Source organism: Filicampus tigris, chromosome 4, assembly GCF_054856515.1.
Source record: "Filicampus tigris isolate MCC_2025a chromosome 4, RoL_Ftig_1.0, whole genome shotgun sequence".
Classification (NCBI taxonomy): domain Eukaryota; kingdom Metazoa; phylum Chordata; class Actinopteri; order Syngnathiformes; family Syngnathidae; genus Filicampus; species Filicampus tigris.
In genome coordinates this window covers 10,023,300-10,050,949 of record NC_141220.1, presented here as the reverse complement: position 1 = coordinate 10,050,949, position 27,650 = coordinate 10,023,300, and the positions used below count along the sequence as shown (strand labels likewise).

At 39.9% G+C, this 27,650-nt stretch overlaps 1 protein-coding gene across 1 annotated transcript in view; it reads left to right on the top strand.

Annotated features, from left to right (window-relative positions):
• The window catches only part of b4galnt4a (beta-1,4-N-acetyl-galactosaminyl transferase 4a), a 173,117-nt gene that overhangs the window by 126,069 nt on the left and 19,398 nt on the right, over positions 1 to 27,650 (top strand). The window contains exons 7-8 of the mRNA XM_086028668.1: positions 5,712 to 5,779; positions 23,306 to 23,384. Coding sequence (XP_085884794.1) covers positions 5,712 to 5,779; positions 23,306 to 23,384 — 147 coding nt within the window. The remainder of the gene's footprint in view (positions 1 to 5,711; positions 5,780 to 23,305; positions 23,385 to 27,650) is intronic.

The following is a 27,650-nucleotide window of genomic DNA, read 5'->3' as shown; positions in this document are numbered from 1 at the left end:
ATACCACTTAAAGTTTGTCAAGGTTGATGTATAATTAACACTTTTCTTACTTAAAAATAAACAATATTTTCGTATTAGTTTTCATATAAGCCAATGTCTGCTGTTGGGCTCTCTCTGTCTCGCCGGAAAAATGCCTCACGTGGCTGTTAAGGCTGCTCTGATGGCCAGTAGTGGATGTGAGGGCTTATTTTAAAAATAAATAAATAAAACTACAATAAAAGATAGAGTTGCGACTGTCACGCTTGCCTGCTCTTTATTTATTTTCCGTTCCCATTTCCCAAGATTAAACACGTCACTTTACACTCACACTCATCACTGCTCATCGCTTGGTGATGAGACACAGGCAGAGTAAGCTATGCTAAGCTAAATTAGCTGGAGAGGCTTTAACACGTACCGAGTGGTCATGACAATTGAGTGGAAGGCGCTTGGCCCCCGTGAAGTAGTGATGGGGCCTAGTGTGATGAAAGTTAAGTTTGTTCGGTGTTCATTCACTTAAAAACACAAATTTAAAGCTGCGCTGTAGTTACCTCGAGCAGCAGGCATACACTGAGCAGTCGCAGACTTGTCGTCTTGCGGGTCACATTCCCGTGTTCAAGTCTGAAATCTCCGCCAGCTCCGCTTTGCAGTAATACATAAAACGTTATATTTGTCCCTTTTCAGTCTAAAGCGACTACAAATCATAGACATCTAGCTTTGCTAATGGAGGAGTGCATCTGTCAGCAACATTGTTTTTTAAAATTACTTAAAACAGTTTCGAGGCATGAATTTTTGTGTCGTCCAATATTTGTGGTCGACACAACCGAGTTGGTTGCCTTTTTTCCCCCCCGGCCTAATATTGAACATCCCTACTCTTAAGCGAATCCTCTGAGTCTAAATTGTTCTTTGTTTGAATTGCTGTTGCCTAGCAATGTTTTCCCACTGCAAGAACTGAAACAAACTCTTCAATCATGACCAAGCAAGTGTTTTTGCACTTTTTTGTACTTTTCAGAAAAGCTGAGGCTTGATGGTTTGTTTTAACATTTGGACAAATGTGACATGATTCTGAATGGCATCTATGGATTCGATTGTATGGAAGAAAGAGCACTCGTAGATGTTTTGGGTGAATTTGTGGAGCTTCCGCAGCTTCAGTTTGACTGACCATGTCCCTTGAATATGGAATATCATCTGTTCTTTTGCCAATGCTCAGGCATACACAATAAACAGGGAGGAAACAGGGCATCTTAACCTTGTTCGTCGTAGCTAATCTGATACTCACCTCACGTCAAATGACTAACCTCCAACACAAATTTCCTTGTGAAGAATCGTTATTCGCCCCCTATTTTGCATCCAGCAACCTCTCAGCGCTTGCCGACCTTCACCAATACAATATCCTCGTCACACGTAAACGCAGTCACAATAGGAGTGATGAGCGAGAGAGCAGAGGTCCAGCTATGGAATAATCTGCATTCCAACAAGATGTGACATGTCACCAGGTTCCATGGGAGCTGAGATTAATTAGCAGGTAGTGAATATTGATGTGGCATTTAACAGTGGATAAATCTGATGGAGGTAATGTTGGGGGAGCTGTGGCCAGGGATCATTCATTTTGCAGAGGCTGTCACACCCTTCTTATCTTGTCTTCTGAGACATCACCTTCTTAATCCATACTCCTGTCCTCATTTTGTCACCCATCTGCCTTTGAGAATGTATAGTAAAGTTTTTTTTTAATGTTACTGAATTGAGGCATTTTGTACAAGTGTGCAATCTTGAATATATTCTGTCATCTATACAGAGTAAAGTGTTTCCCCTTTACTTGACCTTGGATGCTATATAAAGATGTCGTAGCCTTGAATTTGAATGGCTGCTGAATAGGCTTCTGAATTAGTCATTATTGGACTTAATGTTTACCCACAGTGTTTTGTTTACATGCAGACCTGAGAATCAGTCTTTGAATCAAATAAAGAATGAAACGTGAGTCCAAATAAACAGTCTATTTGTATTCTTACATACTGTAAAGCTAAATATGCAAGCTTCCGCCTATCACCTAATTATATTAAAGAAAATTACAATTCACCGTTTTGTCATGATGTCCTACCGCAACATTAGGTTTGCCTGTACAATTTGTAAGCTTCCAATGCAAGAACTTTTTGCCTTTGCAAAGAAAAATAATCTGTCATTTTGTATGAAACTGTCACAGTGGTATCAATTTGACAATTTCTAGTTATTCCGTATGATGCAGGGCATTTCAACATCATCATAATGAACACACAAAGTAACAGATATTGCGAAAATACTATCTCTCTGGGCGGCATACTGATGTACTGGCTAGCACACACACTTGCTTCACAGTTCAGAGGTTGTGGGTTCAAATCTGGGCTTCGGCCTTCCTGTTGTGGAGTTTGCGTTTTCTCACCCTACTTTTGTGCGCTTCCTCCGGCTACTGCGGTTTCGTCCCACATTCCAAAAACATGCATGGTAGGCTTAACTGAACACTTTAAATTGTCCCTAGGTGTGATTGTGAGTGTGAGTGGTTATTCATCTATGTGTGCCCTGCGATTGACCGACAACCAGTTGAGGGTGTACCCCGCTATTGCTAAATGACAGCTGGGATAGGCTCCAGTGCACCTGTGACCCTCGTGAGGATTTACAGCACAGAGAGTGGATGGATGTCTTGCTGATAAATTATATTTAAAAAAATGACAGTACTGTTTCTCTCTGAGTTGCATGTTACATTCAGTATTGGTTCTAATTAGAATGTGGGGGTCTACCTAATGCTGTGACCGGTAAGTGCAAGTACTGTGCTTTCCATGGACAAGCACTATAAGAGACAACACAAACTCACAAATCAAACTATACATTTTTTACAGTCCTTATTTTTACTCAAAACAATATCTGAGAGAATATTTAATGGGACCATCATATATTAATTATCCAACAATGATATAATGGCTATTTTTGCTCACACAGTCCGAATATCCATACTGCTCCCGTGGAGCTTGTCAGAGCGGCCTGTCAGTCAAAGCATGTGCAACATTTGGACCAGTCGAGTGGCTTGTCCTTCTGCGGATTAGTTTCTTTGTCCAGATAAAAGTGTAATTGCATTTTTGAGGGCAGTAGAGAGGAAAAACCCTCAGACTTTCAGCACCCATTGTGTCTTTTTTGCTCCTACACACTCCAAAAAAATGACTGCTTTAATTAAAATGTTCTCATCAACTGGTTCCACACAATTGTTTTGTATGTTAAACTAATATCAACTGAAAAGAAAATGTACATTCATTTTATAAAATGTGTGTGCATGCATACATTTAAGGACAGCAGTATTGCGATGGTGCAGTGAGCATGTTGAACAAAGATTGAGGTGAAAGTTGAACTCAGTTGAACACAACAATAGTGATTTCTCCATCTCAGGTCAGCACTGTCAATATTTTACATTCATCTTGCAGGAAAGCCTGGATCTATTTGGCGTTTGTAAGGTCCCGTGACACTTTTTAAAAAAAAATCTTTGTAAAATTGTATTCTTGTTCTTTTATTGTGTTTGCAAGATGGAAATGCCCACGATGCCCTTTCTCAATCTATTCTATTTGGTCAAAAATGCTTAGCATCTTGAGCGAGTGGATTTGTCATCAATTTTTGATATGTAAATAGTCTTTGCTCTGATTGGTTTGCTGTTCTCCTTAAATTGAATATCCAAAACAACTTTCCTGTGATTGATAGTTGGCGATATATCGTCATGTTGGGAATGAGTCGTGAGCCTGCATAAGATTTTGAGGCTGCACATATAGTATATTGTACTTTATCGCAATTAATAAACCATGAAAAAATAGCTGTAATCAAGGAAGAAGCAGGTTGTCCCAGAAAGTCGACGTGAATGAGAATAAAGGAGAGAATGTGGATATTTTGAGATTCTGCATCACCCCCATTCAACAGACTATACCAGGGTGCATTGCTCACAGACATTTTGGCGACAATGACTGCAAGCTACGCTTTTTAATCCTTAGCTAAGGGGCAATGTTCCCTCTAATTTTCCCTGCGTCTGAGGATTCACACAAATTCCCTGAGCATTCCTTGGGCCACGTTGAGCAACATCAGACAGGCAGTATCACACCTGTCGCTCACTCGCGCAGCTTTGAGGGAACGTTGTGTCAGGGGGTCCAGACTGCCCCTAAATGGTGGCATTTTGCTCCTAAGATTTGATACAGTGCAAGTAAATGTTTCATCTACTCGCAAAAGGTAAAAGCAACAAAAGTGTACTCACCTGTATGCACATTAGGCAAAATAAGGATTACTACATGAGTTTAGACTCATATTTTTCATGAAAATATTGGTCAAATTAAAAAAAAAAAACCTCTGTGGATGCACATCGTTTAGTCTTTTGCTCTCACAATTCCTGTCTGCTTGCCTTTTAATTTACCTCCTGCCTACTCTAGTGTAAGGACGCTGCTCTCAGTAAGTAGTGACTCATACTGAAGGAAATCATGCGTGCTTGCATGTAAATATTGCAGGTGCACAAACATTTTAATGGGGGCTCACGGTTCGGTACGGGTTCGGTGCAGCAATAAGTCTCAAACACATAAGACTAGTTTATTTATTTATTTATTTATTTATTTTATTTTAACAGAGAATAAGTTACAATTCAATTTTTTTATAAACCAAAAAACATTCCCTGTTACAAAAGCACAAAATAGAATAAACACTTGCGTATTAGAGTTGTTCATTAATAAGAATAATAATAATAATTAACACATAACACCCCCCCTTTGCTATGTATATGCCGATTGCTTAAGTAATTTACGAATATCGTTGGCTCTGTCTGCTTTCACTTCTCCAGGCTGCTTAAAAGTAACGTGGATAAGTTGTTGGTGTTGAGCGGGTTTCCTTTTTCGACCCCCAGTAACTGTATCGGGGTGATGTTAGCATGTTTGTAGTGTTACCTGCAACATACCGAACGGAGATCCAACAACGCCGACGCACAGTTCTTGTTCACTCCACCGCTCTCAGCCCTGCACTCCATCGCCGCCGTACGGAAGCCGAAATGTTCCCGGCTGAGTATACTATATATACGCTTTGTATAGTGCAGACGGCTCCTCCAGCTTCATGCTTTCTCCCTCACTCACCATTTTTCTTCTACATTTGTTTTGATCTATTTCTTCTTAAAACAACAAATGTGGCGGTCGCTTGGTCTCAGGCGTTGACTTTTTTTTTCCTCGCATCAGACGTAGTCGTCGTATGACTTTGTGCACCGAACCGTGAAGCTCGTACCGAGACAGTTCGGGACAAATACAAAAACCGTTACACCCCAAATTGATACCCAAACAATTATTTTGCTAGTCGACTAGTCACCGATTGCAATTGCAATTCGTCGAGTAATCAGATCATGTAAATCAGCAGCACATTGCACCAGCAAGCAGATGCTTTTATATAACCATCATTATTTTACTGCCTGAATTTGTTAAGGTATGTACAGATTAATAATAACATTTAAGATGATAGTGCATTCAACTTTGATTCAACTTTGCATCTTGTGCCAGAATTTCCGACATGTTTATAAACGATGGTGCAACTTAGATTGAAAGTAATATTGTACTGTATTATTGATGCTTAGCAGTGTTACTGTATTCCTTGCTATCCACCGAGTTGTACTCTGCCTCTCCATATTTCCTCTATTTGTCATATCCCCTCCTTTGTTGTCGACTATCACCCCTGATTCTTATGTCTTGGCTTGTCTCTTGCAGTTGGGTACCGAGTGGACCGCTCCAGGCGAGTTCAACAAGTTCAGGTCCCAGTCCTCAAAGTCTGTGCAGTAAGTACCTGTGACATGCTCACTTTTCTAAGGGACCAATTTACTCTCCCTGTAAAGCAACAAAATGTTAACCTTTGCTTCGTATCAACAGCACCCTCCATTGTCAAAAGTAGAAAATAGTTGGCACACACCTTGGTAGATTTGTTTTCCTTTTTTTATTTTGAGGACTGCTTCCACGACGCTGTCAGATTCAAAGTTTACTGTTTAAATTCATGTTGCACTATTTAGGACAAACTTAGGTTGCACAATTATGATGCCATTTGTCTTACAACAGACTGTTATGACTTAAGTTTGCTTTGTTTCAATTATTTGTGAAGTGTTGTTGTGTGGAACACTATATTTTACATTTGATGCATACCTTTCTAGTCACTTTAGTTGGTTGTCTTTGGGGCACACATGCACTCACCCACCAATATATTTATTGCACAATTTAATGAGCTTCAATACAGAGGTTTATCAATTTTGGAATAGACTACACATATTTTACCAAGTTAAATGCCAGTTAAATGGCCTTACTGTGTTGTGCAGTCAATTTGTACATGACGTACTTAATTACGCTGCTTATACAGTGAACGTTTTTTTAGGAGTGTTCCTGCGGCACCTTGCATAACCACCAAAGTCATTCTTCCGAGTAGTTCCACTAACAGCAGAACATGCGCATGCATTTTTGGCTAATATTTTTTGTAAAATAGAGCCCTTTGGAAATCTATGGTGGGAGATGACACGGCTGAGAAGGGGGCTCGCTACCCCGCTGCTCTGTACCAACCCACCCATCCTTTAATATCAGCAAGTCCAAAGTGATTCCACTGTCATGTCACCAAATATCATGTGCCACAGCCTGAAACGGCCTTGAGAAATTGTTTTTAGGGCTGCAGGTCAGGGTGGAAGTGACTTAAGTTGAATTTGTCTCAGAGTGAATGCTCACATGCTTGAGGGGAACGTCATCAAACGACACTGTGAAAGTCGATCTGAACATAATTAGGCAACGTCTTGTTTGATGTTCTTCTTTGTGGGCGTGTGTCCCAGAGCACATATTCATGCTTTTCCCGCACAAGCAAATGTGTGCTTGTTAACAAATACATTCTTTTGAGGCCATAATATCACAAAAGCAGCCGTGTTGGTAATAGATGTGTCTGAGTTTTGAGTTTGCTGCCTCCTTCCCAACTGCCACCGTTCACATTTAAAGGAATATGAGAAAGGTCAACAACTGTATTTGATAAGGTCAGGAATGATTTTGTGTCTCCGTGACACAAAGGGCAGTGACCATACCAGCATCTTTCATTCTCATTGTATTATTTGCATCTGTTTACCCATTTCAAGAACTTTGTTCAGCATGCATGACTTTGATGCTGACATTTGGTCACCGGTGCATAGTCCCAATCCTTTTGATAAAGTAATATGCTTTCAGAACCACATCCATTTCTTCATAGTTGTATCATTGCCTTATTGCAATATTAGATTGTACTATTGAGAGACATTTAGAAACCATTCTTCTGTGTTGAACATAAATGAGTACACCCCCGTTGAAAGGTTCACAAGTACATTTTTAAACTCACCTGTGTTTTTCTGATCTAAAATTCATAATTTACAGTCATGTACTCAGTTTTGCAACATAGCAGTATTACGTTCAATTATTTAGTTGATTTTACTGTGTGCACATAAATCTCATTTGTAATCATTGGCCCACATTTGTGGGAGTATTTTGGAGAATATAACAGGCCATTAAAAAAAACGTTTAATCGGAATGAAAAATGAAGGTTTTATTACAACGCTCTTAGTGTGTACTCCTTTATAGTTAGTGCTGCGTCTGAATTCTTCACTTTTGGTGAGGATCTGAATAAGGTCTATTTATATTCAGTCAGTATGGCATGAATGGAACAGTCCAACCTCCAAGATATATTTGCCATGCACCATGACCTACAAAGTAGCCGTCACACCAAGAAACAGATTGTCAAACATAAAATTGTCATGCCATATTTTTGTTTTAATTTCTTTATCAGTTCAACCGTGGCAGAAGTCTGCTCTTCACTGATTTCTGATGTTGTAGATGTACAGTGTATTATTGTAAGACATACATACTGAGGGTTCAAGACCATTAGAGGCTGTGTACAGGCTCCATTAAACACACAGCCTTTACCAAGCCTCTCAGTTTATGCCTTGTAATTCTAGATCAGATTTCACTGGAAGACTGAATTAGCATAAAAAAACAACCTAAAAACAAAAACAAAACAAAAAACAACAAGCTGAGTGTGGGTCACACAAGAACACAGACGAGCAGTGAGCTGCATTCATTGATGTACTTGTAGTTAGGAAAAAACCTCACCACTTATCTGTTAGGTTTTCTGTTTCTTTTTTTTATGCTTTGCAGCATGGTTATTTATGTCACGGATCATTGGAGCTGCACAGCAGCTGCAGTTAAGCCAACAGTGACTAATGGCTTCTGTAGGCCTGAATCATATTGTCAGGGAATGAAGCACAGTGTGGTTGAGGGCTTCACTAGAAACAATTCACTTGCTTGTCAGAAGGCTCATAGATGGAGTCTGGAGGTGTTGAACCCTTGCCACCCCCTGCGCCCTGCAACACCACACACGCGCAGTCGCGCACGCACGCGCACACCCCCACACACGTACACACCCACCCCCCCACACACACACACACTCACACAAACTCCAGGAAGGGAAGAAGTCACATCATCGCCCACATGTCTGAAAAGGTTCGGGCGTAAATGCCATTTCTCCCAGTTAGTAGACTCCCTCCAAAATGCCAGCTGCAGCGTCACAGATAACCTTGGAATGCTCTTCTGCTGTTGCTCCTCAGCACGCCACTGTCTAAAGTCAGCTCCCGCTTTTCTGTCTCGCTTCTTGAAGGCGAACATGCGTGAACATCATTTTTCCCCCTTAACTGTGGCTCAGGATTCAGTGAATGCTAATTGCTTTCCAGTATGTTTCACAAAATATTCCCTCTGATCTGCGGCTAATTGTCACTCTCATCCCACCATGTTGCATAAATAAAGAAGCACATGCAAAGTTAGTGTTCAGCACAGTATATTCACATATACAATTTTCAGCTAACAGTCAATCCTGTCTACAAAGCTCAAGGCTCCAACTGCTGTGTCAGAGAACAGCGATAGTATTGTCTGACTTCACTGGGTTCCTCATCTGACTGCTAAAGTGTCACCTGTAAACCCTAGCAGACACTGCTAAGCTATCACTTCACTTCGCAGTCACTGACTGAATCACAAAAACAGCAAAGGAACCATCTTATTAATGCATGCTTTCAGATAAAACATTGTTCTTCTCTTCTCAATTCCTTGGAAGAGACATAGCAAAAATTCTGCTTTTAAGAAGATCTTCTTTTCCTCCATGAATTTCCTCTTACCAGGAGCTTACTGTGTGTATGTTTCATTGCTGTTTGACTGTTTCACTTTACTCTGATTTTGGTGCAGATTTGGTTTAAGGAGAGGACATACAAACTTTGCCAAATGGAGCAACCTGTCTATATTCTGTGCCTACCACAGTAGCAGGTTCTACATGCTGTAAACTTGTGGCGTTTGCAACGACCTCTTAATGAGAGATGGAATAATTTCCCCCTCTCTTAAAGCGGAAGTCAAACCAAACATATATATTTTTAAGAATATGTTCCCAGCAGGCCCACTAGTTGAAACACGGCATTCTGATTAATTTTGCGTTTGTGGAATATAAGTTAAGCAGCAAAATGCACTCGTTTTTAGCCATTTGTGGGGCCGGCCATTTTGTCTTCTGTCGACTGAAAATGACATCACAACTGCTCACAACGACCAATCACGGCTGAACTGTTTTCTGAATCTGAGCCGCAATTGGGCCTTGTGAGCAGTTGTGATTTTCAGTCGACAGAAGACAAAATGGCCGGCCTCACAGATGGCTAAAAATAAACGCATTTTGCTGCTTAACTTATATTCCACAAACGCAAAATTAATCAGAATGCCGTGTTTCAACTAGTCGGCATGCTGGGAACATATTCTTGAAAAAAATATGTTTGGGTTGACTTCCGCTTTAAGTAAAGAAACTGGTTAAAGATGATCCAACCTATATGTAAATGAGCATAAAATGATGCATCCTCTACACTCAAGTCATTCCTCCAGAGGTTCCAACCAGGTGGTGTGCATGACCACATCTCCCTAACTTATTGCACTTCTCCATCTGTACCACATTGGACTTGTAAAGCCTACTCCAAGGACACAAAGGCAAAAAGGACACAGCCCATCGGAAGTGTCAAACTCAATTTAAATTCACTACTCAAACATGGAATTGCCATTATTCTGTATCTGTAAACCACAGAGGCAAGGGTCAAATTATAGGCACAAAATAAATGACGATGAAACACTATATGGAGAGTATTGCCAGTAGGTGTACATTAAGTGAAAATACTGCCGATCAGGGATACCCATTAAGTAGATCTTGAGCTACTCGTAGCTCGTGAAGGGATTTGTCGTTAGCTCTCATGGCATTAACTCAATCTCTGCCAGCCCTCCCAGTTGTATGCTATTGATATATAGCTGCCTGTCAACGGCAGTGAATGAGTTAAAAAAAAAAAAAGTAGACCGCACCTATCATCCACTGTGAAATGTGTTGACTGACATACAGGGCAGACATTCATACGCCTGTAGCATGCGTCACCTCGTATAAATCACTCTCTTTTTTATGAGTTCATGCAGTTATGCGAAGCATACCAGTATATATCTCGTACGTACAAAAAAATTCAAACTATATTTTTATGGACATGGTCATTTTATAAGTAGCTAGCATGCTGAAACAGTGTGGACATTCCTGCTGTAGATTTTTCATTCATCCAGGCATTCCTTTATGGAGCGTGCTACGTGCACTAGCACACAGTCATGTGGGACAGAAAAAGACCGTTCCCAAACTATTCCCACAAAGATGAAACAAATAAAACAAAATTCTCAAAGTCGTCTTGTACGACAAATTACTAATGAATTCGGCATAGTAAAGGGTAAAATAACGGATTAATTGATTAATCCACTCAAAGTCACTTATATTTAATGCAGTAAAAAGCTCAAGCGTGTGGGCGTGTGGTTGGTTGTGTGCACGCACGTGTGTGTGTGTGGGTGCGTGTGGGTGCACTCTTGAAACTCCTCTGCCTTACTTTCTTCTCCTATCATCGTGTTCTCCCAAACAATTTTGTTTCCTGAAAACTTGAGATTTCTTTTCTTAAGGCTCATGTTTTAGAAAATCTTCCGGTGATAGATTGATGGAGAGCTTTTGGCCCAGTCAGCATCAGCGAGTGAAACTTAAAGTAGGATGCCTCTCTGTGAGATCTTACTATCTACACTGGGAAATCCTTTAAGCACTAGTGCACATTAGCTGCTGTGAAGAATCGAGCATGGAGAGAACAGAGCAATGCCTTCATGGGCTGTCATCAGAATACTGATGGAGTTTGCAGTAACACCTTAATCGCTGAAATATTACATACATTAATTGTTATACTTATATAATAATACACTTTCTCAATAATTTTATTGTGGAAATCGGAAAAGTCTAATACAACTGTCTCCTATTACTCAATGATTTATTTTAGCAAGAACAATAAAAGATTCAGCTATTATTTTAAAAGCACAACACAAATGACAATTATTAACCAGAATAAGCATCAGTACAGTATGACTGTGAACACTTTGTGTTATATGTATACAAAATACATTTAATCTCTTAAAATGTTTGTTGACATCAGAATGCATACACAGGAATGACCATACAGTATGAGACGTGTCCTATTTATGTATTTTTTTTGTCAGCTTTTAGCGCTAGATAGCAAAGCTAGCTTACAAAAGAAAACAATACAAATGTTTTAAATATAGAAATTATATAAAAATGTGCCTTTTGAACAGTATTTTCTATTAATTGAAGTGTGTTATGAATCTTTTTCAATTGAACAACTAAAATGATTTAACTTTTTCTACAATTGTCAATAGCGATGTACCTTTGTGAACTTCCTTCACCATTCTGTTTCGAACATTGTTCCATTCAAAGTCATCTGTTAAATAGACTGAAAGTCTTCTTTATTCTGTCAGTAAGCCCAGTCAGCAACAGTGAGTGAAACTTAAAGGAGGACTTTGTTCATTGCCTGTAAGTTATGGCACATGATACGAGTCTGATGACGCATTTCACTGTGTGTGACATTTAGGCAATATTCATAGTTGCTTGGGTGCAATCAGAATGTCTCGTGGCTGTTGATATGCATCTTTTTAAGATGTGAAAGACTGCGTGACGTCTGGTTGGCAGTAATGTATGAGCGTTACATTAATACACATTAACGCAAGTTCTTCTGGCCAGATGTGATCAGAAACAGGAATGATAGTGGTAAGTCACTTTTCTTAAAGCAAATTACACGTGGCCGTGTACGCAATTAAGGAATTATCTCTGAAGGACTGAGGTGGCATCAGGATGTGGTACAACTAGACCTGTATACATACGCAAGTATACAAATAAATTGGTATGGCCTAATCCGATCACATAAACAGAAATCGGGGCTGATCACTTTCGTCCTCAGCTGATTGGGGATGGAGGAAAAACGATTGGTTTTCTTCATTTTCTCAAATTTTATAGGTCACAAAATGACCAAAGCTATGAATATCTTTTCAAATGGAGCTGTAATAGCTTAAAGCAACACTGTGTAATATGTCAGTTTTTGTTGATTATGGCAGCGCCATATGGACAAAAGCGGTAGTGTTTTGACAAAAATCAACCACATTTACCGTGCGCGTAGTGTCGTGAAATCCTGAGCTCTCGCTGGCCTGCAAGTTGGACTGAATTATATTTCTATTTCCAGTGACTGTGTGAAAGATGAATAGCGATCAGGTAATTAATCTGACTTTGTTCAAACAATACTTTTGTTTTTTTTGTTTGTTTTGGGGCTTCTGCCATGACATCAGTAATAGCGTGTAGACGTTCGAATCGACTTCCGTCCTTATAGCGAAAGGAGGAGGTGAGTATGCCGTAAAACAATTCAGGACATTTGTATTTTTTTTGTGTGGCTGGGTTGCTACCATCCTCCTCAAAGTTGCTTAATGCCAATAAAAATGACACAGACCCCTCCAGGGCATGACAATAGTCCCATTCAACTACTTATAAGTCAATGTTTCATCAAACCAGTTGTGATTTTTATCAAGGTCAAATTCTTGCCCAGGTTTTTTGGAGGGTTTGTGGTCAGAGTAGCAGTACGAGCCACACTACGACCCAACCACCCCAGCCACACCGCCCCCCAACACACACACACACTCATGCACGTCTGCTTGTGCACAGTACTTTCCTTCCGCGCTGCAGTAGAGCGTAAATTGTTTGGAGCAACAAGGACACACAAAGGATGTGAAAACAGTCAGGGTTGATCAAACTATACTTTGGAAATAGCCTAAGTCTGCCTTGTCTGAAATAAAGCCACCTCACTGAATGGCATAAGAGCTTGAGAGTGTGACAGACAGGTTAGCAATTGTGACGTGTCTAAACAACCTAACTTTAAATAGAAGTTTCACAGGTGTAAATTATTTAGTGACAAGCAAGCTTGTTCCCCACTGGTTGCATTTAACAAGGTCATAAATCAATAAGTGCTGTTTGTAGGTGAGAGAAGTCACAGTCATACCCATGAACTATGTATATGTAGACTTGTCATTTTAGTCTGCAAATGCCAATAAATAACCATGTAAATGTATTGTTTACGAATACCTTTATTGTCATTGTGCTCAGTGTACAACGAGATTGGGTCGCTTCCCCTCTTCGGTGCAACAGATAAACAACAATAACATAAAATAGAATAAAATAAACCTGTTCAAATGTGCAGTAGGGCTCTGGGGATAATATAGGTAAGGTGCTCATAGTGAGATCACAGTTGTTGGTGGTAGAGGCAGTCATGTGTGAGAGTTCAGCATGCTGATGGCGTTCGGGTAGAAGCTGTTTTTTAGTCTGTTTGTCCATGCTTTGATGCACCTGAAGTGCCTGCCAGAGGGCAACAGGTCGATGAGCTGAGAACCAGAGCGTGTGCTGTCCTTGATGATGTTCCGAGGTCTGCTCAGGCACCGGGTGGTGTAAATGTCCGACAGGGAGGGGAGAGGGCAGCCAATAATCCTCTGCGCTGCTTTGACTGTCCTCTGAAGCCTCACCCTGTCTGCTTCAGTGCAGCTGCTGTACCAGGTCGAGAGACAGTATGTGAGCAGGCTCTCAATGGACGAGTGGTAGAAGTCCAGCAGAAGCTTCCTGCCCAGGTTATATTTCCTGAGGACCCTTAGGAAATGCAGATGCTGCTGAGCCTTCGTTGTCACTGCTGTGATGTTGTGGGTCTTGGAGACGTCATCCGAGATCTGGACTCCCAAGAACCAGAATGTGTGGACCCTCTCTACACACACGCCATTGATGTAGAGGGGGGATGGTTCGGTCTTGTTCCTCCTGAAATCGATGACGACTTTGTTTTTGCAGTGTTCAGTTCCAGGTTGTTGTCCTTACTCCAGGTTGTTAGTCCCATCACCTTTTGAGATGAGGCCGACCACTGTGGTATCGTCCGCAAATTTGACGATAGTGTTATTTCCACAGACTGGACTGCAGTTGTAGGTGTAGAAACAGTACAGGAGGGGGCTCAGCACGCATCCCTGGGGTGATCCAGTGTTCGGGTGGAAGAGAGGTGGGGGCCGAGTCTCACAGCCTGTGGCCTGTTAGTCAAAAAGTCCTTGATTCAGGCGGATGTGACAGGGGCGAGACCCGGGGTGACCAGTTTGGGGATACGGATGACCGGGATGATAGTATTGAATGCTGAGCTGTAATCCACGAAGAGCATCCTGGCATTGGTCTGCTGTCTGCCAAGGTGGCTCAGCACATCATGCAGAGCAGTGTTTATGGCATCCTCAGTTGATCTGTTTGCAAACTAGTGGGGGTCTAGTGTAGGGTGGTGTCAGCCCGTGATGTGCTAGAGAACCGGTCTCTCCAAGCACTTCATAATTATGGGTGTGAAGGCAACAGGGCGGTAGTCATTGAGGGTGGATGTTGGTGTCCACTTGGGGACTGGGATGATGGGGGAGGATTTCAGACAGGGGCGGGATGACAGTGAGAGGTTGAAGATCCTGCAGAAAACGTGTGACAGCTGGTGGGCTTTGAGCACCTTGCCGGGTACTCCGTCAGGACCCGCAGCCTTCCTGGGGTCCACTGCCAGGAGCACACGCCTCACCTCGTGTTCCTTGACAGTTAGTGGGGGGATGTTGGGTTCTGGGGTGGCAGGGAGGGGTGTTTGAGGTGAGTCAAAGCGGGCAAAGAAGTAGTCCTGTTCCTCTGCCAGCGAGACAATCAGGTTTTCTTCAGGTCAGCACGAGCCACACTGTACAGAGCTCTGTCGCCTGTCCCAAAGATTGGGATCGGGACATCACTACAAATACAATTTATAATACTCAAAAAAACAAACAAACAAAAACAAATATCAATAGTTTTTTTCATTTACAAATCACTGAAGATTGTTCAACCAGGATTATTTTATATAAAGTTGCAGCCTACAAGCTGCCTACAATACAGGATACTTCAATCATATTCTTAGTCATACTGTATGTGGTTGTATATTTAGAAATGATTTCAGAATTAGTATATTGAATAACATGTGTAATAATTCTGCATGTTATCATGTTGTGATTTTTTTTTTCTTTTTGTACCATAAAAATAATCTATTCCTAAGTAACTGTACAGGCACAATGTAAGTATGATTTTAACATTCATACTTTTCACACAAGTGTAAAGTGACATTAGCAACTATAACGACAACAATCTTCCTTAACTTTGATATCATTTGATGACATGTACAATATGATGGCACTACTCTTACTGATTTGGATATTAATATTGTTTGTCAAGGCTCTCCTTTCTTTTAGAATGAGTCTCACAAAAGGTCCAAAGAAAAAACAAAAATGCACAGAGTTATTTCTTGGGGTAGAGCAAAAGGGTACGCTGAGCTCTTGTTCTTCGTGTATTCATCTTGCACAAATTTCAGAAGCAACAAGCTAAAAGGGCTAAACACACACCTGCACATTGAAGAATTGTAAGACAGTTACAAATGGTTCATTTGTTTTAAGGAGAACAATAGCTCTGCTGTAATGATAATTCAGATTTTCATTAAGTGTCGTCAGAGGTATATTAGCATGAGACTCAGTCTTATTGATGAATTCTCCTTTCCAGTGACCTTGATACATTGCTATGGTTGTAGTAGCACTTGATCATATTTCTTCTCACATATGCAAACCCCCCTGGTGATAAAGGCAGTCATACTAGCATGCATTTTGGCCAGGAATCCAAAACCAAAGTGAGAAAAGCTGAATCGGAGGTGTGTTGAAACACGGTTTTGTAATGCTCTCCTTGGATGATAATGTTTTGGCAAATTGGATCCATAGTAGTTGATACTGGCAGACAGGAATGTACAAGAGCCACATTGAGAGAAGGCACGGACAAGATACGGGTGAGGATGAAGTGAAGGGAGGGGACGGAGCAGCAAAGATATATGGAAGCTGCAGGGGAGAGCAGCATGAGCAGTACTCGGGATTAAAGCAACGCATGAGAAATGGATTCCAGACACAGTGAGAGCACAAGGAAAAGAAAAGTGAAGTTTGTGCATCTCCTTGGGGCAGGTACAAACACTGCAGTCATTACTGTCGTCAGGAGGAGGAGGCAAAATCAAGTGCTGGGGTGGCAAGTCAGATAGCATTAATTAGAAAATGAGGAAATTGCCGACGCCGGAGGACACATTGGAGATGTGTGGTGACAGGGAGAGCACGAAAAGGCAGCTGGTGTCTTTTTTTTGTTGTTGTTGTTGCAAGGGCAGAAAGTGTCTTGTCTCACCCAGCACTCTGCTGTGCTGTCTTCTCTACTGCTCTCGTTTGGTGATGCATAGTGTGTGCATGTGTGTGTTTGTCACTGTGGATCAAAGTGTCCTCATGACCTGTGCTCTGGGTTTTGTATCTTTGGAAGTAGCAGTCCAAATGCGGTCTTTAACATTTTTCTCAGCTAAAAACATCCATACTTTAGGGAAAAATACCTTGGACTTCGCTTGTGGGTCAGCTCTTTGTCCATATTTTTATCCTCCGTTTAATACGGCATTCGAGACCTCAGGAGGATAGGAAGGCTTACAAGATCCAACCTCTAAGCATTTCAGTTCAAAAATATACCAGACGACATGTGTGACGGCTCTTCAGCAAATTTAATTTTTTTTTTAACAGTGTAACTTTGCGGGGCTTCTTGCCAGTAGCTTGGCTTCACATAGCCATCTTCAAGGAATCCAAATGGATTACAGAATGTAGTCCAATGGTGCTGGGCTGCAATACCATTTCATAAGTGCCAGAAATGGATCCCCATACAACACAAATGTGAAGCCACTTTTAGAAACAGTGATTATATAATAAATGAGAAAACAAAATGTTCAAGTGTTTTAGCTTTTTAGTTATAAAAATGCAGATAGTACTACTTTTAGGGCAGCATGTTACTTTATCACTGGGGATAACACATTAGATATGTTTTCTTTCTTTGATTTTGAATGTCATGTTTAGTCAGTGTCCCTGTCACTTCATTTGCATAATCGGAACAAAAGCTATGATGCGGATTTTGATTTTTTGTGTGTTTTAAGTCAAACCCAGCTATTATTCTGAACAAAACTGTAGATTTGATCCACCGCTGTGAGTAGGACTGACTCCAAGCAGTATAATTCATTGCAGTTTTCCACCATGTGACACCTAGTCCACTTAGTTCTGAAATTCCCATTTCCTACTTTTGTGGAATACATCATGAATGAATGAAGAAACCCTCCAAATTAAGCAAATTACTCGGAAAATTAGACTTTTGTTCTGTGTCCTCTTCTGATCTATGGTCACATGTGAATAGCTATTCTTTTCCTCTCTCGTCTTTCACTTGCCCTTCATTTGTTCTTTTCTGTCTTCCTTCTCTAGCACAGAGCTGTGAATCAAATCGTGTCTCAGTGAGATTTATTCATTTTAAGTTCTTTCTTTGTTTCTGCCATTCATCTTCACCACTCCTTCATCTTTCTTGCCACCCGTTTAAGTGTCTTCATTATATTCAACCCAAGCTCTCTGCGTTAACCGTCACTGGAGGATTGGTGAAACCGTTCTTTTCACACACACACACGTGCGCACACCCCCACGCACACGCACCATTATAACACACGCATACACACACAACTGGATCATTATATTTCTGCATGATAATATTTTAGATATTAAAAAAAAGTTAAAAAAAATCAAAAAAAATCCCTATCTGTAATGTATGGCCCAATCACCACTCTGCATTTCTTATTATATTTTCCTCAGTGTTGTTCAGCATTATTTCCAGATAATCTCAGCCCACGTTGTTGCCTATTTACAAATATGAAATTATTAAATTCATTATCTTACAGACAATGAATCTTTACAGGTCCACTAATAATAATAATAATAATAATAATAATAATAATAATATCAATGATGATAATAATAATAATGACAGCCGAATGAGAGATAAATGACTGATTTTATATAATAGTTTTTGCCAACATTGATAAGCTTGTACTTTTACATTAATTTCTTTCCGCCTTCATCTGTACATGTGTGTTTGTCATGTATCCACACTGCCTTCGTTCTGTGTAGTGAACCAAAGAAGGTACAGAGAGCAGCATTGAAGGTCCAATGTACCGGGCTGTCGTCATGCATCACGGCCTCTGCCGACACTACCACCCATACACTCCTCAATTCAATTCAGTTCCCAGCCGACCACGCATTACCTAATTGGGATTATCATAATTACTCATTTGTGTTAATTAAAAATTGAATATACATATATATTAATGTTTTCTATCTGATTATTATTAATTAGTCTTTGTCAAAGTTTCCATTTTGTAAGCTAGCAGCTCAAATGGTGTGAAATTGGCATCATTTGGAAAAGGTCAGTCAGGGTGGCCAGTGCTGAAAAGGGTACTTGTGCTGGCTGGCCACTCTGAGGGATGAGCAGTCGTCATGAGAGGCTTAGCCTCTTACGCACCTTCTGTGATTTATCACACACCAAACGATGACAGCGTGTGCACATGGGATAAACGTGACCCTCCTCCTGCAGCCTTTGCCCTTTTCATTTAACTCTGTCTCCTACACCAGGGAAAAAGACATTATATATCCTTGGCCCATCCACCGCCCTTTTACAAGGTTTTGTGGAAATTGGGTTGGTACAATTTTCCTCGTGATCCTGCTGTATTTATCTATTTTGGTCCTCCTGTACTGTTTGTGAAAATCACTTGTGTGAAAAAGGTTCTTCTGAGACTTTTTCCACAGTATTGATAATCGGCACCATCGGTCATTTAAAAAAAAAAAAAAAACAATGACAAATTTTGCATTTTTTAAATTATTATTTATAAGGCAGCTAGATTGGTGTGAATCCAGGTGTGAGATGTAGAAAAGTTCCAGGACTGGTGTCTCAAAAGTTATTTTTCAAATCCCAACTATAAATTGGAAATAATCCCCCTGGAATTTTACACACTAACCAGCCTCCTGCTTCCACATTGATGGGGGGAACTCATATTATGGGTGTGAAATAGATCTTTTGTGACACCAGTAACTTTTCTAACACACCTACAAGGATTCTCACCAATCCAGCTGCTGATAAACAATTAAAAATTAGCACGTTTTGACTTCCCGAATATACACAATTGTGTAGCTGTGTTTAGGCCCTCTCATTTTGTGCAAACTGCTCCGCCTGTCTCATGATTAAAGGGCGTTCAATATGATTTGGATCAGGGTTCATAGAAGGCCACTTCAAAATATTCAGCTGTGTTCTCTGCCATTCTTGTTTTTTTTTTTTTTTTTTTTTAGCTTTTGTTCCAGGCATTATCCTGTTGGATGATCCAAGACCTGTTGTTGAGACAAAGTTCTCTGCCACTGAGAAGAATATTTCAATCCACAGTCTCTAGAGATTCAGACAGACACCCCTGTTCCAGATGGAGCAAAGTAGTTCCGCAACATAACCAAGCCTCCTCCTCCATGCAGGAAATAGTTATTTTCTACCCGCGACACATATCCTTCCATGAAAGAAAGTGAAAACTGACAATGGTTACCTAAACAACTTGAATTTAATGAAACTGGAATTTGTCAAAATGCATATTGACAGTCCCCAAACCTTCTGCAATCCTTTGTGCAGGGAGAAAGCTTTACAGATGAAAAATGAAGCATACAAAGAAAACAACGTTGTTTCTATTTAAATGTGGAGGAGACTGAAATATGGTCCCATTAAATATTTGTTGAAGGAACTGAAATATGTAGTCTGGAAAAGGCACCATTCAGACTGAGACAGTTGGAGAAATTCACACACAAGTAGTGGGCCAAAATTCCCATGGATTGGTGCACAAGTATAATTGAGAGTTATATCATTTGATGGCTTTACAAATTTATGCACTCATTTAATCATTTGAGTCCAGGAATCCAGGACAAAATATAATTGAGTAAATTCAACCAAAATTTGTTTCAGTGTACCCCATGAGATTATGCCGAGGTTTTAACTGTTTGAAGTTGTTTTTATATTTTGTCATCAGTTAAGCGCAGTTCTCCCCCGTGAGATTGCACCTAAATGAAATAAATTAAGAGGCGGAAGCAAGCAGTTTTTCTCTGTAATATTATTGTGATTGCAAAGGACTTGAAACGTCCGCATATATTGACCCAAGCAGCAATGTTCTCCCACGCCCCTCCCTCGTTACCATGGTGACTCGGCGAATCCGGGCTCCATTCATGGGCTGTCTTTTCATAGCTGTGGTGCACGCGCTTAACTCCTGATGAAGGTACTCCGAGTTGAATAAACTGATTCAAATCAGCTATTCTGGAACCAGAAACACAGCGTTTCCTATCTCAGAGTAGACCAATTCAGACTTCAGGATTCCTACCTGTCAACCTCAGGGTGTACTGAATCTTACGAAAGTTGTCATTTGCCCTTACATCTCTGTATAATAATATGAGACATTACACATTATTTTCAAATGGCTGCTGTCACATAAACAGAAATCAGCGTACATGTACGGCGCACATGTTTGAAAGTGTGTTTCTACCTGTACAAATTACGCCGAAAGTGTACAACTTGACAGGTATGGTTGTTGTTGTTGTTCTTCTTCTTCTTGTTGTAGCAACAATAATAACATTAATGATGATAGTTATAATAATACTAATAATAATAATAATTAGTTGTAGTAGTAGTTGTCATCATATTATTTGTATTATGTTGTTGTGCCATGATTCTAAAGCAATGCCCAATTTTGTTCAATCTTAAGTTCTTTTTAAAAGGCCTTTTTTTTTTTGCCTATTTGAAGTTATTTCAGTGACCAGTAGACCCATTTCCAAGTTTGTAAACAATGATGACGTAATCAGGACGCGCATGTACTGCTGGTGCAGAAAGGACGGCGGGGTACGTTAATATGTACACAAACCGACTTACTCTAAAGGATCTTGAAAACTACTTTAAAAAACTAACATTGCCAGATGAAAAGCAATTTTCCAATCCTAATGGAATTACAGTGGGAGTGGGAGAAAGATGTTACAAAGTGAGCCAATACTCATCTTTATTTAGTGGAGAAACCTACTTTTAATGTGGAGAGAAACTGCAACCCAGCTTGGGTCATTGTCAACAGGAAGGAGTTAATTCATACATGTGTACACACAACAGCAAGACAGCAAGACATGTTATTTTCAAAGACTGTAACGTCACACTAAAAAAACCGAATCTTCCCAGCCACACGTCTTCCATTCTTTTGCACCCAAAACGCGCATGCAGCTTTTGATGAAGTAGGACGGAAAGGGCTCTATATGGATTTTTCTTCCTTTAACATAAGGGCACCAACAGTTTAGTCTGTGTGTGTAATATCCCAAATCAATGTTACCAATCCATTGAAAACATTCAAGGGACACCTACATGCATACCAAATTAGAAGTAATGGGAGTGAGAAGACATTGCAATCTTGTAACAATCAGTAACACTTGATTTCCTTGATGAAAAGGATATGTTGTTTTTCTCCTTACTGGCCTCATAACGTGGCATTGGTTATCATGCAGATTTGATTTTGTTTGGGAGTTTCCTAGTCTCTTGCAGATTAGTGTCTGCCTTACCCAAGGGCATTTGTCTTTGGTCTCGTAAAAAAAAAAAAAAAAAAAAAATACAGTGAATGCATCTAAAACAATGCATTAGTCAAGCTCGAACAAAATAATTGTTTTTTAAAAGCTTTGTTTTTTTGTGGAGTATATTATTATTCTTTTTTTTTTTCTCAAGCATTTTCTGGTACTGCCTCCAAATCCAAAACACAGTTCATCAAAGATGAGCTGGTTATTAGTTTCAGATAGGAGACAGATGAGGAATCACATAGAAATGGAGAAGCAAACAACAGTGAAGTATCAACTATATTCCTTGAAATGTGGGGGAAATATTTAAAATTGTGACCAGTGACGCCAGTAGTGCATTACTCTAATTTGTCATTTTTTTTCCCAGTAATGACTAGTTTTACTTTTCTCAGTGAAGTAATCTGACTACAGTTAAGGTCGCAAATGATTACCTCATTGCAATTAACAATGTTGACAACACATCTCTGTGTATTTGTAATATTCAGTGTAATCCTCCTTGAGCCATGAGTTAGACTGATAATTTAGAAACCTATGGACAAAATATCTTAGAAGCTTCAAGTTTGTTTTTCACCTGCAATATCGCTTTGGCCTTGGAATAGCTGCAGTTTGTTTTCAAAATGGTTTTCTCAAAATTCCTTAAAAATGGTCCCCCACTGAACAGTTTTTCTTTTTTTTTTTCCATCTTAGTTCCTCTTTTGAGTGTAGACAAGAAACTCCTGGTACATTTTGAAATCCCTTGTGCTTTCTATTGCTTCAAGACACAGATTATTGATTTATGATATAATAATTGGAGTATCCTTGACATAAAATGACTTGTCCAAAACACCAGTTGATGACCACATGCTAATAAACTAGCCTTTAGAAATGTGACACTGCTAGCTGCTCCGAAGATTGTAAGACTTGATACCAATAGATGATGTGAAAGGATCATCTTTACGTACCGGATTGTTTACAGATACATAATTGTTATCTTTGCCCAAAAGAGCATCGATTAAAAGAAAACACTGTAACTAAGATCCTCTGACAAAATTTTGTATTTTTAAAAAACGGAATCACCATAATGTAGGGAACATTAAGAGGGAACAAGAAGCGTTTATTCTTTCAAACACTTTTCTTTTCATTTTTATTGTTTTATTGAAATTTTATTGATTTGGGATTTACTTTGATCTTCAACGTGTGTGTGGGTGTGTATGCGCGCCTTTGTGCGCTTGTGAGTGCGCGCGCATGTACCTCTCATTTTTCAAAATACACACATAAATACATACATACACACATTCCACTGCGTCCCTGCTGTGCCTTTAGTTGTATTCTAAGTTGATATTTTCACATGTGACATTTCATTTTCTGTGTCGAGTAAGTAAGAAACACTGTCTCTCTCCCCTCAGCCTGATGTCATCTAGACGCTACTACTTTGAGATTCTGCACAAGCAGGATGACAAGGGCTCGGATCACGTGGAGGTTGGGGTGAGTGAAAATGAGAAGACACATTCATTCATCTCTTCTTGGCATCGGACGTCTTTTCTTCACCTCTGCATATGGGATGACTTGCAGCTGCATTGTTTTGCATTTGCTTTGAAAATGTGCATTTTGCTCTCAGTGACACTTTGCAGTGATAAGCGTGTGGAATGACGTGCTTGGCATACAACAAATTCATCCCCATTGATCCCTCAATCCTCATTCCTCCATTTTTCAATACTTTTGGAAGGAATGTCTGTTTTTCCAGACTGTGATAAGCATGAACTTAGACTTAAATTAGTGAAATTAGTGTTTACCTTGATCTGATCGAGTGGATTGAAATCGGATGACATTTTGCATTTAATGCAAAACTGCTGATTGACTGTAATGTCATAATTTGCGCCATCTATCAATAATGTCATTGATCGGATCTGCGAAATAAGACATTACAGCAAACACAACCTCATTCGGTCGTTCTGTTCTACCATTGTCTATATGTGAGTCCGGAAGCTAATCTATTTTTAGCCCTGTCACTTGTCTTGTGAGCGGAAAGCCTTTTGTCCTGGGAGGCGAAAATTACATCTCCATGCCCCGACCATCCAATCAGAAAGTAATAGCGTTCGTATAGTTTTTTTTTGTTTGTTTTTTGACTGGTAAAAAGTCAGAAAACCATTTGATTTACATAAAAACAATTAATTCAATTTCAACATCTCTAATTAAAAATGTTTTTCCATCACTCAGCATAAGTATATGCATAAGTTAGATGAACATCCGGCCACGCACATTCAGCCAATCACAAATGCAACAAGCAGGCAGGCGTGCTGTTTCAACAAACATGAAAATAGGTCCGCCGTTAACAAGATACACTAAACTTTTGCTAAACCAGAATACGAGCTATACTGCGGTCGTACCAAACCCGAGTTGAGCTATTCTCGTGACGCGATTACATATAAGGTCAATACCGTTTATGTAGATAGGGACGTATCTCTACAGCTACACCAGAGCCAATTGGCTTCAAGAATATGCTTACCACGTCACATACACGCCAGGCAAAAAGTGGACAAACGATGTCGGATAAAATAATCATTTGGGTCTGTGGGCACCGGGACTTGTACAACACAGCCAGCTTCCAAGATGAGCCAAAATGGAGCAGGCGTAGGCTACTTGGCGTAGCTGGTAAGTAAGTGTATGGACTTGTTTACAACTGTTGAACCAAGATAATAATCATTTTAGCAAAAGTCCCAGCCACCTGAATGACTGGCGATGCTAATGCATTTTTTTTCATTAGTGTCAGAGAAGATGTTGTAAACATGGAAACATTACATGTTAAACTTAATGTGTGTGGGTTTAATTTTTTTTTTTTTTGTCAATGCAATTTTGCTATGGTGGGGATCGACTGTAGAGTAAATATAGTTGAATAAGTTAAGTTGTTTAAATAGATATATAGTAATGCTCTATCTTCTGATCGTAACTGTGATCGAGTATCGTTTTTTTTCAAACTCTCTGATTGCTGAATGACCCTAAAAACACTGATTGTATAAAGCCTAGTTGAATTGTTTAAGCTATTTTTTTGTGCGTATGGGTAGGAGGGGGGTCTCCTTGTCCAGCTATAATGTCCTATTTTCTATTTTCCCTGACTTTTCCCTGCATCATTTCTCTCGCCGTAGTGGTGTTCAGCACCTCAGGCAAAGCTTAGACATGAGTGGCACTTTATTTCAAGCTGAATTTTCAAATACCTCCTGTGTGCTCCGACTTGGAGTGGGAGGGCACATGATGATGATGAAAAGAGATCATCTCTGTGTGTATACGGATTTTTTTTAATTTATTTATTTATTTATTTATTTAATACAAGCCTCAGGTTATCATCGTCATGGTGACCGATATTACTGGATCTGCTTCTTTCTTTCACAGTGCCTTTCTTTGTCACTGTGTTGCCAATCCCCACCAGCTCCCTCTCTCTGACTGGTTATGTCTTTCTATATTTTGATCCTTCCATTACACCTTCGTAGATTTCCCTGCGTCTTAATGTTCTTAACTGTCTTGTCGTATTTTTTTGTACCACCAGTAATTCAAACCCTGCCCCCTCCAACTTTACCTTTCCTGTCTGTATATTCTGTCGTTTCAATTTATTGATCAATTTTAAGACATCATGGCAGTATGCTTGTGTATGCCATGTTTTTTGCGAGGTGTTGACCAGATGCTGTGGGCTGCCTGGAGGATGCCGTATAAACACATAGTCAGAGACTGTTTGCAAGAAGATGACTGTGTGTGGGCTAGGAGGACTAGGCGTGTATCTTCACACTTTCTCGCCATGTAGTTTTAGGTTACATTCACACTGCAGGGTCTGATGCCCAATTTTGTTTTTTAATTAATAAGTCATTCGCATTACAAAAACTAATGTGACTTCTAATTAGAACACACGTGCTAGGCCAGATTGGACGTGGTCCCACCTCGAGCCACGGTAGTTTTAAAACAAGCCTTACAGACGGGCTTTGTCTCGTTGGTCGGCTTGCCATGGCTGACGGCCATCGAAGCAAACAAGTTCCATATAAGACATTAAGCGCGTCATGCTTTTCAATGAGGAGCGGAGGGGCAGCCAGCGCTTCAATGCTTGAGGCCATTTTCCTCACATGCAGTGGAGACATGCCAGCGTTTCACACATGATGGTAGACAGGTGCCTTTAGCGTATGTATACTTGCCTTTAAGACAGAGTTGGTGAGCTACGTGTGCTTTTTTTTTAAATAAATAAAATAAGAATAAATAAAATCAAATTGTATCGAGCCGTTTTTGATGCCGACAAATCATGGTATCCCGTGCAACACTAGGTCATCCTGTATAAATGCAAAAACAGAAAAAAAATAAAAAATGAACTGACCTGCATTGTGAACATAGACTTATGGTCTGTTTGTTAAATACTCAGGCAAGGACTGTTGTTGTGGTTCAATGGTGGTGGGTGTATTACTATTAATATAACAGCAGTATAGCATAAAAGAAGAGCAAAAATGTCAGGTGGCTACATTTCTATTGTGCCCTTCTTGTTACAGGTACCTTATCCCCTTTTTCCTCTGAATGGTACCAGGTTGGATGAACTCTACTGGCCTCAGTTTTGAGCAGCCTGTTTTCCACTGAATTTCTGACTTTGCTTGTCAGCTTGTGACTACAAGAAAAACAGCAAGGAAACTGCAGCACTGTTGACACTGTGAAGCATTATGCAATGGCAATGCTGCTTGACCAAGGAGCAACCAGCAGTGGTGTATTTACCTATTGGGTTACCTGGTTGCCAGAGAAAAAAATGTTTGCGGTGAGTAGAGCTGTGTCAGGCCAGGTGTGCCGTCATATGCTGTCAATAGAGAGACTTGAGGGAAAAAATGTGGGTCAATCTTATGTTCAGCTTTGTTTGTATTGAGCAAAGTTTGAAAAAAGAACTCCTTTCATAGAAACAAAACTGATTAATTTTAACTTAAACATGATTTAAATTACATGCAATGTCATTCCCACTGGTAATGAGTAATGTATGATACATAAAAATCATTTCATACATAACAACTGTTTATTGCTTAAAAATGGATCTTGGCAGTCCTTCAATCTTTTGGCCAAAAGTGGAACTTGACCTCCAAAAAACGTTGACATTCCACTCTCTTTGGAGTATATTCATGTGTGCATGCAGCTAAAACAAATACCTTATTATAAAATGTATTTTGCTATTTTACGACTACCTCTTTTCAAGTTCCCCAGTTTTTTCTCATCCACATAATTTATTTATTGTTGTAAATTAGCCTAATACAACGTATAAAGTAATATGAGTCCCTCCCATCCATCTCTGAGGCCATCAGAGAGGTTTATACTCGTAGAAACAATTTAATGAAAGTTATGAAGGGCGTGTAGCAAATTACAATTGCGTGTGCGCGTGCGTGTGGGTGTGCGTGTAATGTGCGATGTACATTACACTCTGTTATTATGTGCCCCTTTTGAGATTTAACAGGAAATACATTTCACACCGCTACAAAAATAGCAGATTTATTGCAAGTGTCCCACAACAGCATAAGCACAGAGCTCACATAAATCCACATAAAAGAAGACACTCATTTGTTGTGGAGCATAGCCTGGATTCACAGCTTTTTTCCTGTGCTGTATGCCAGGCTGTGATTGTGTGGTCAAAGGTGAGCTGTTCCTGTGGGAATGTATTTGTTTTGCAACACTTGTTATAAAGAATACAAAGGTGCATTCTTATCTTTGAGAAAGAAATGAAATCTTGCTCTTTTATGACTGCCTCAT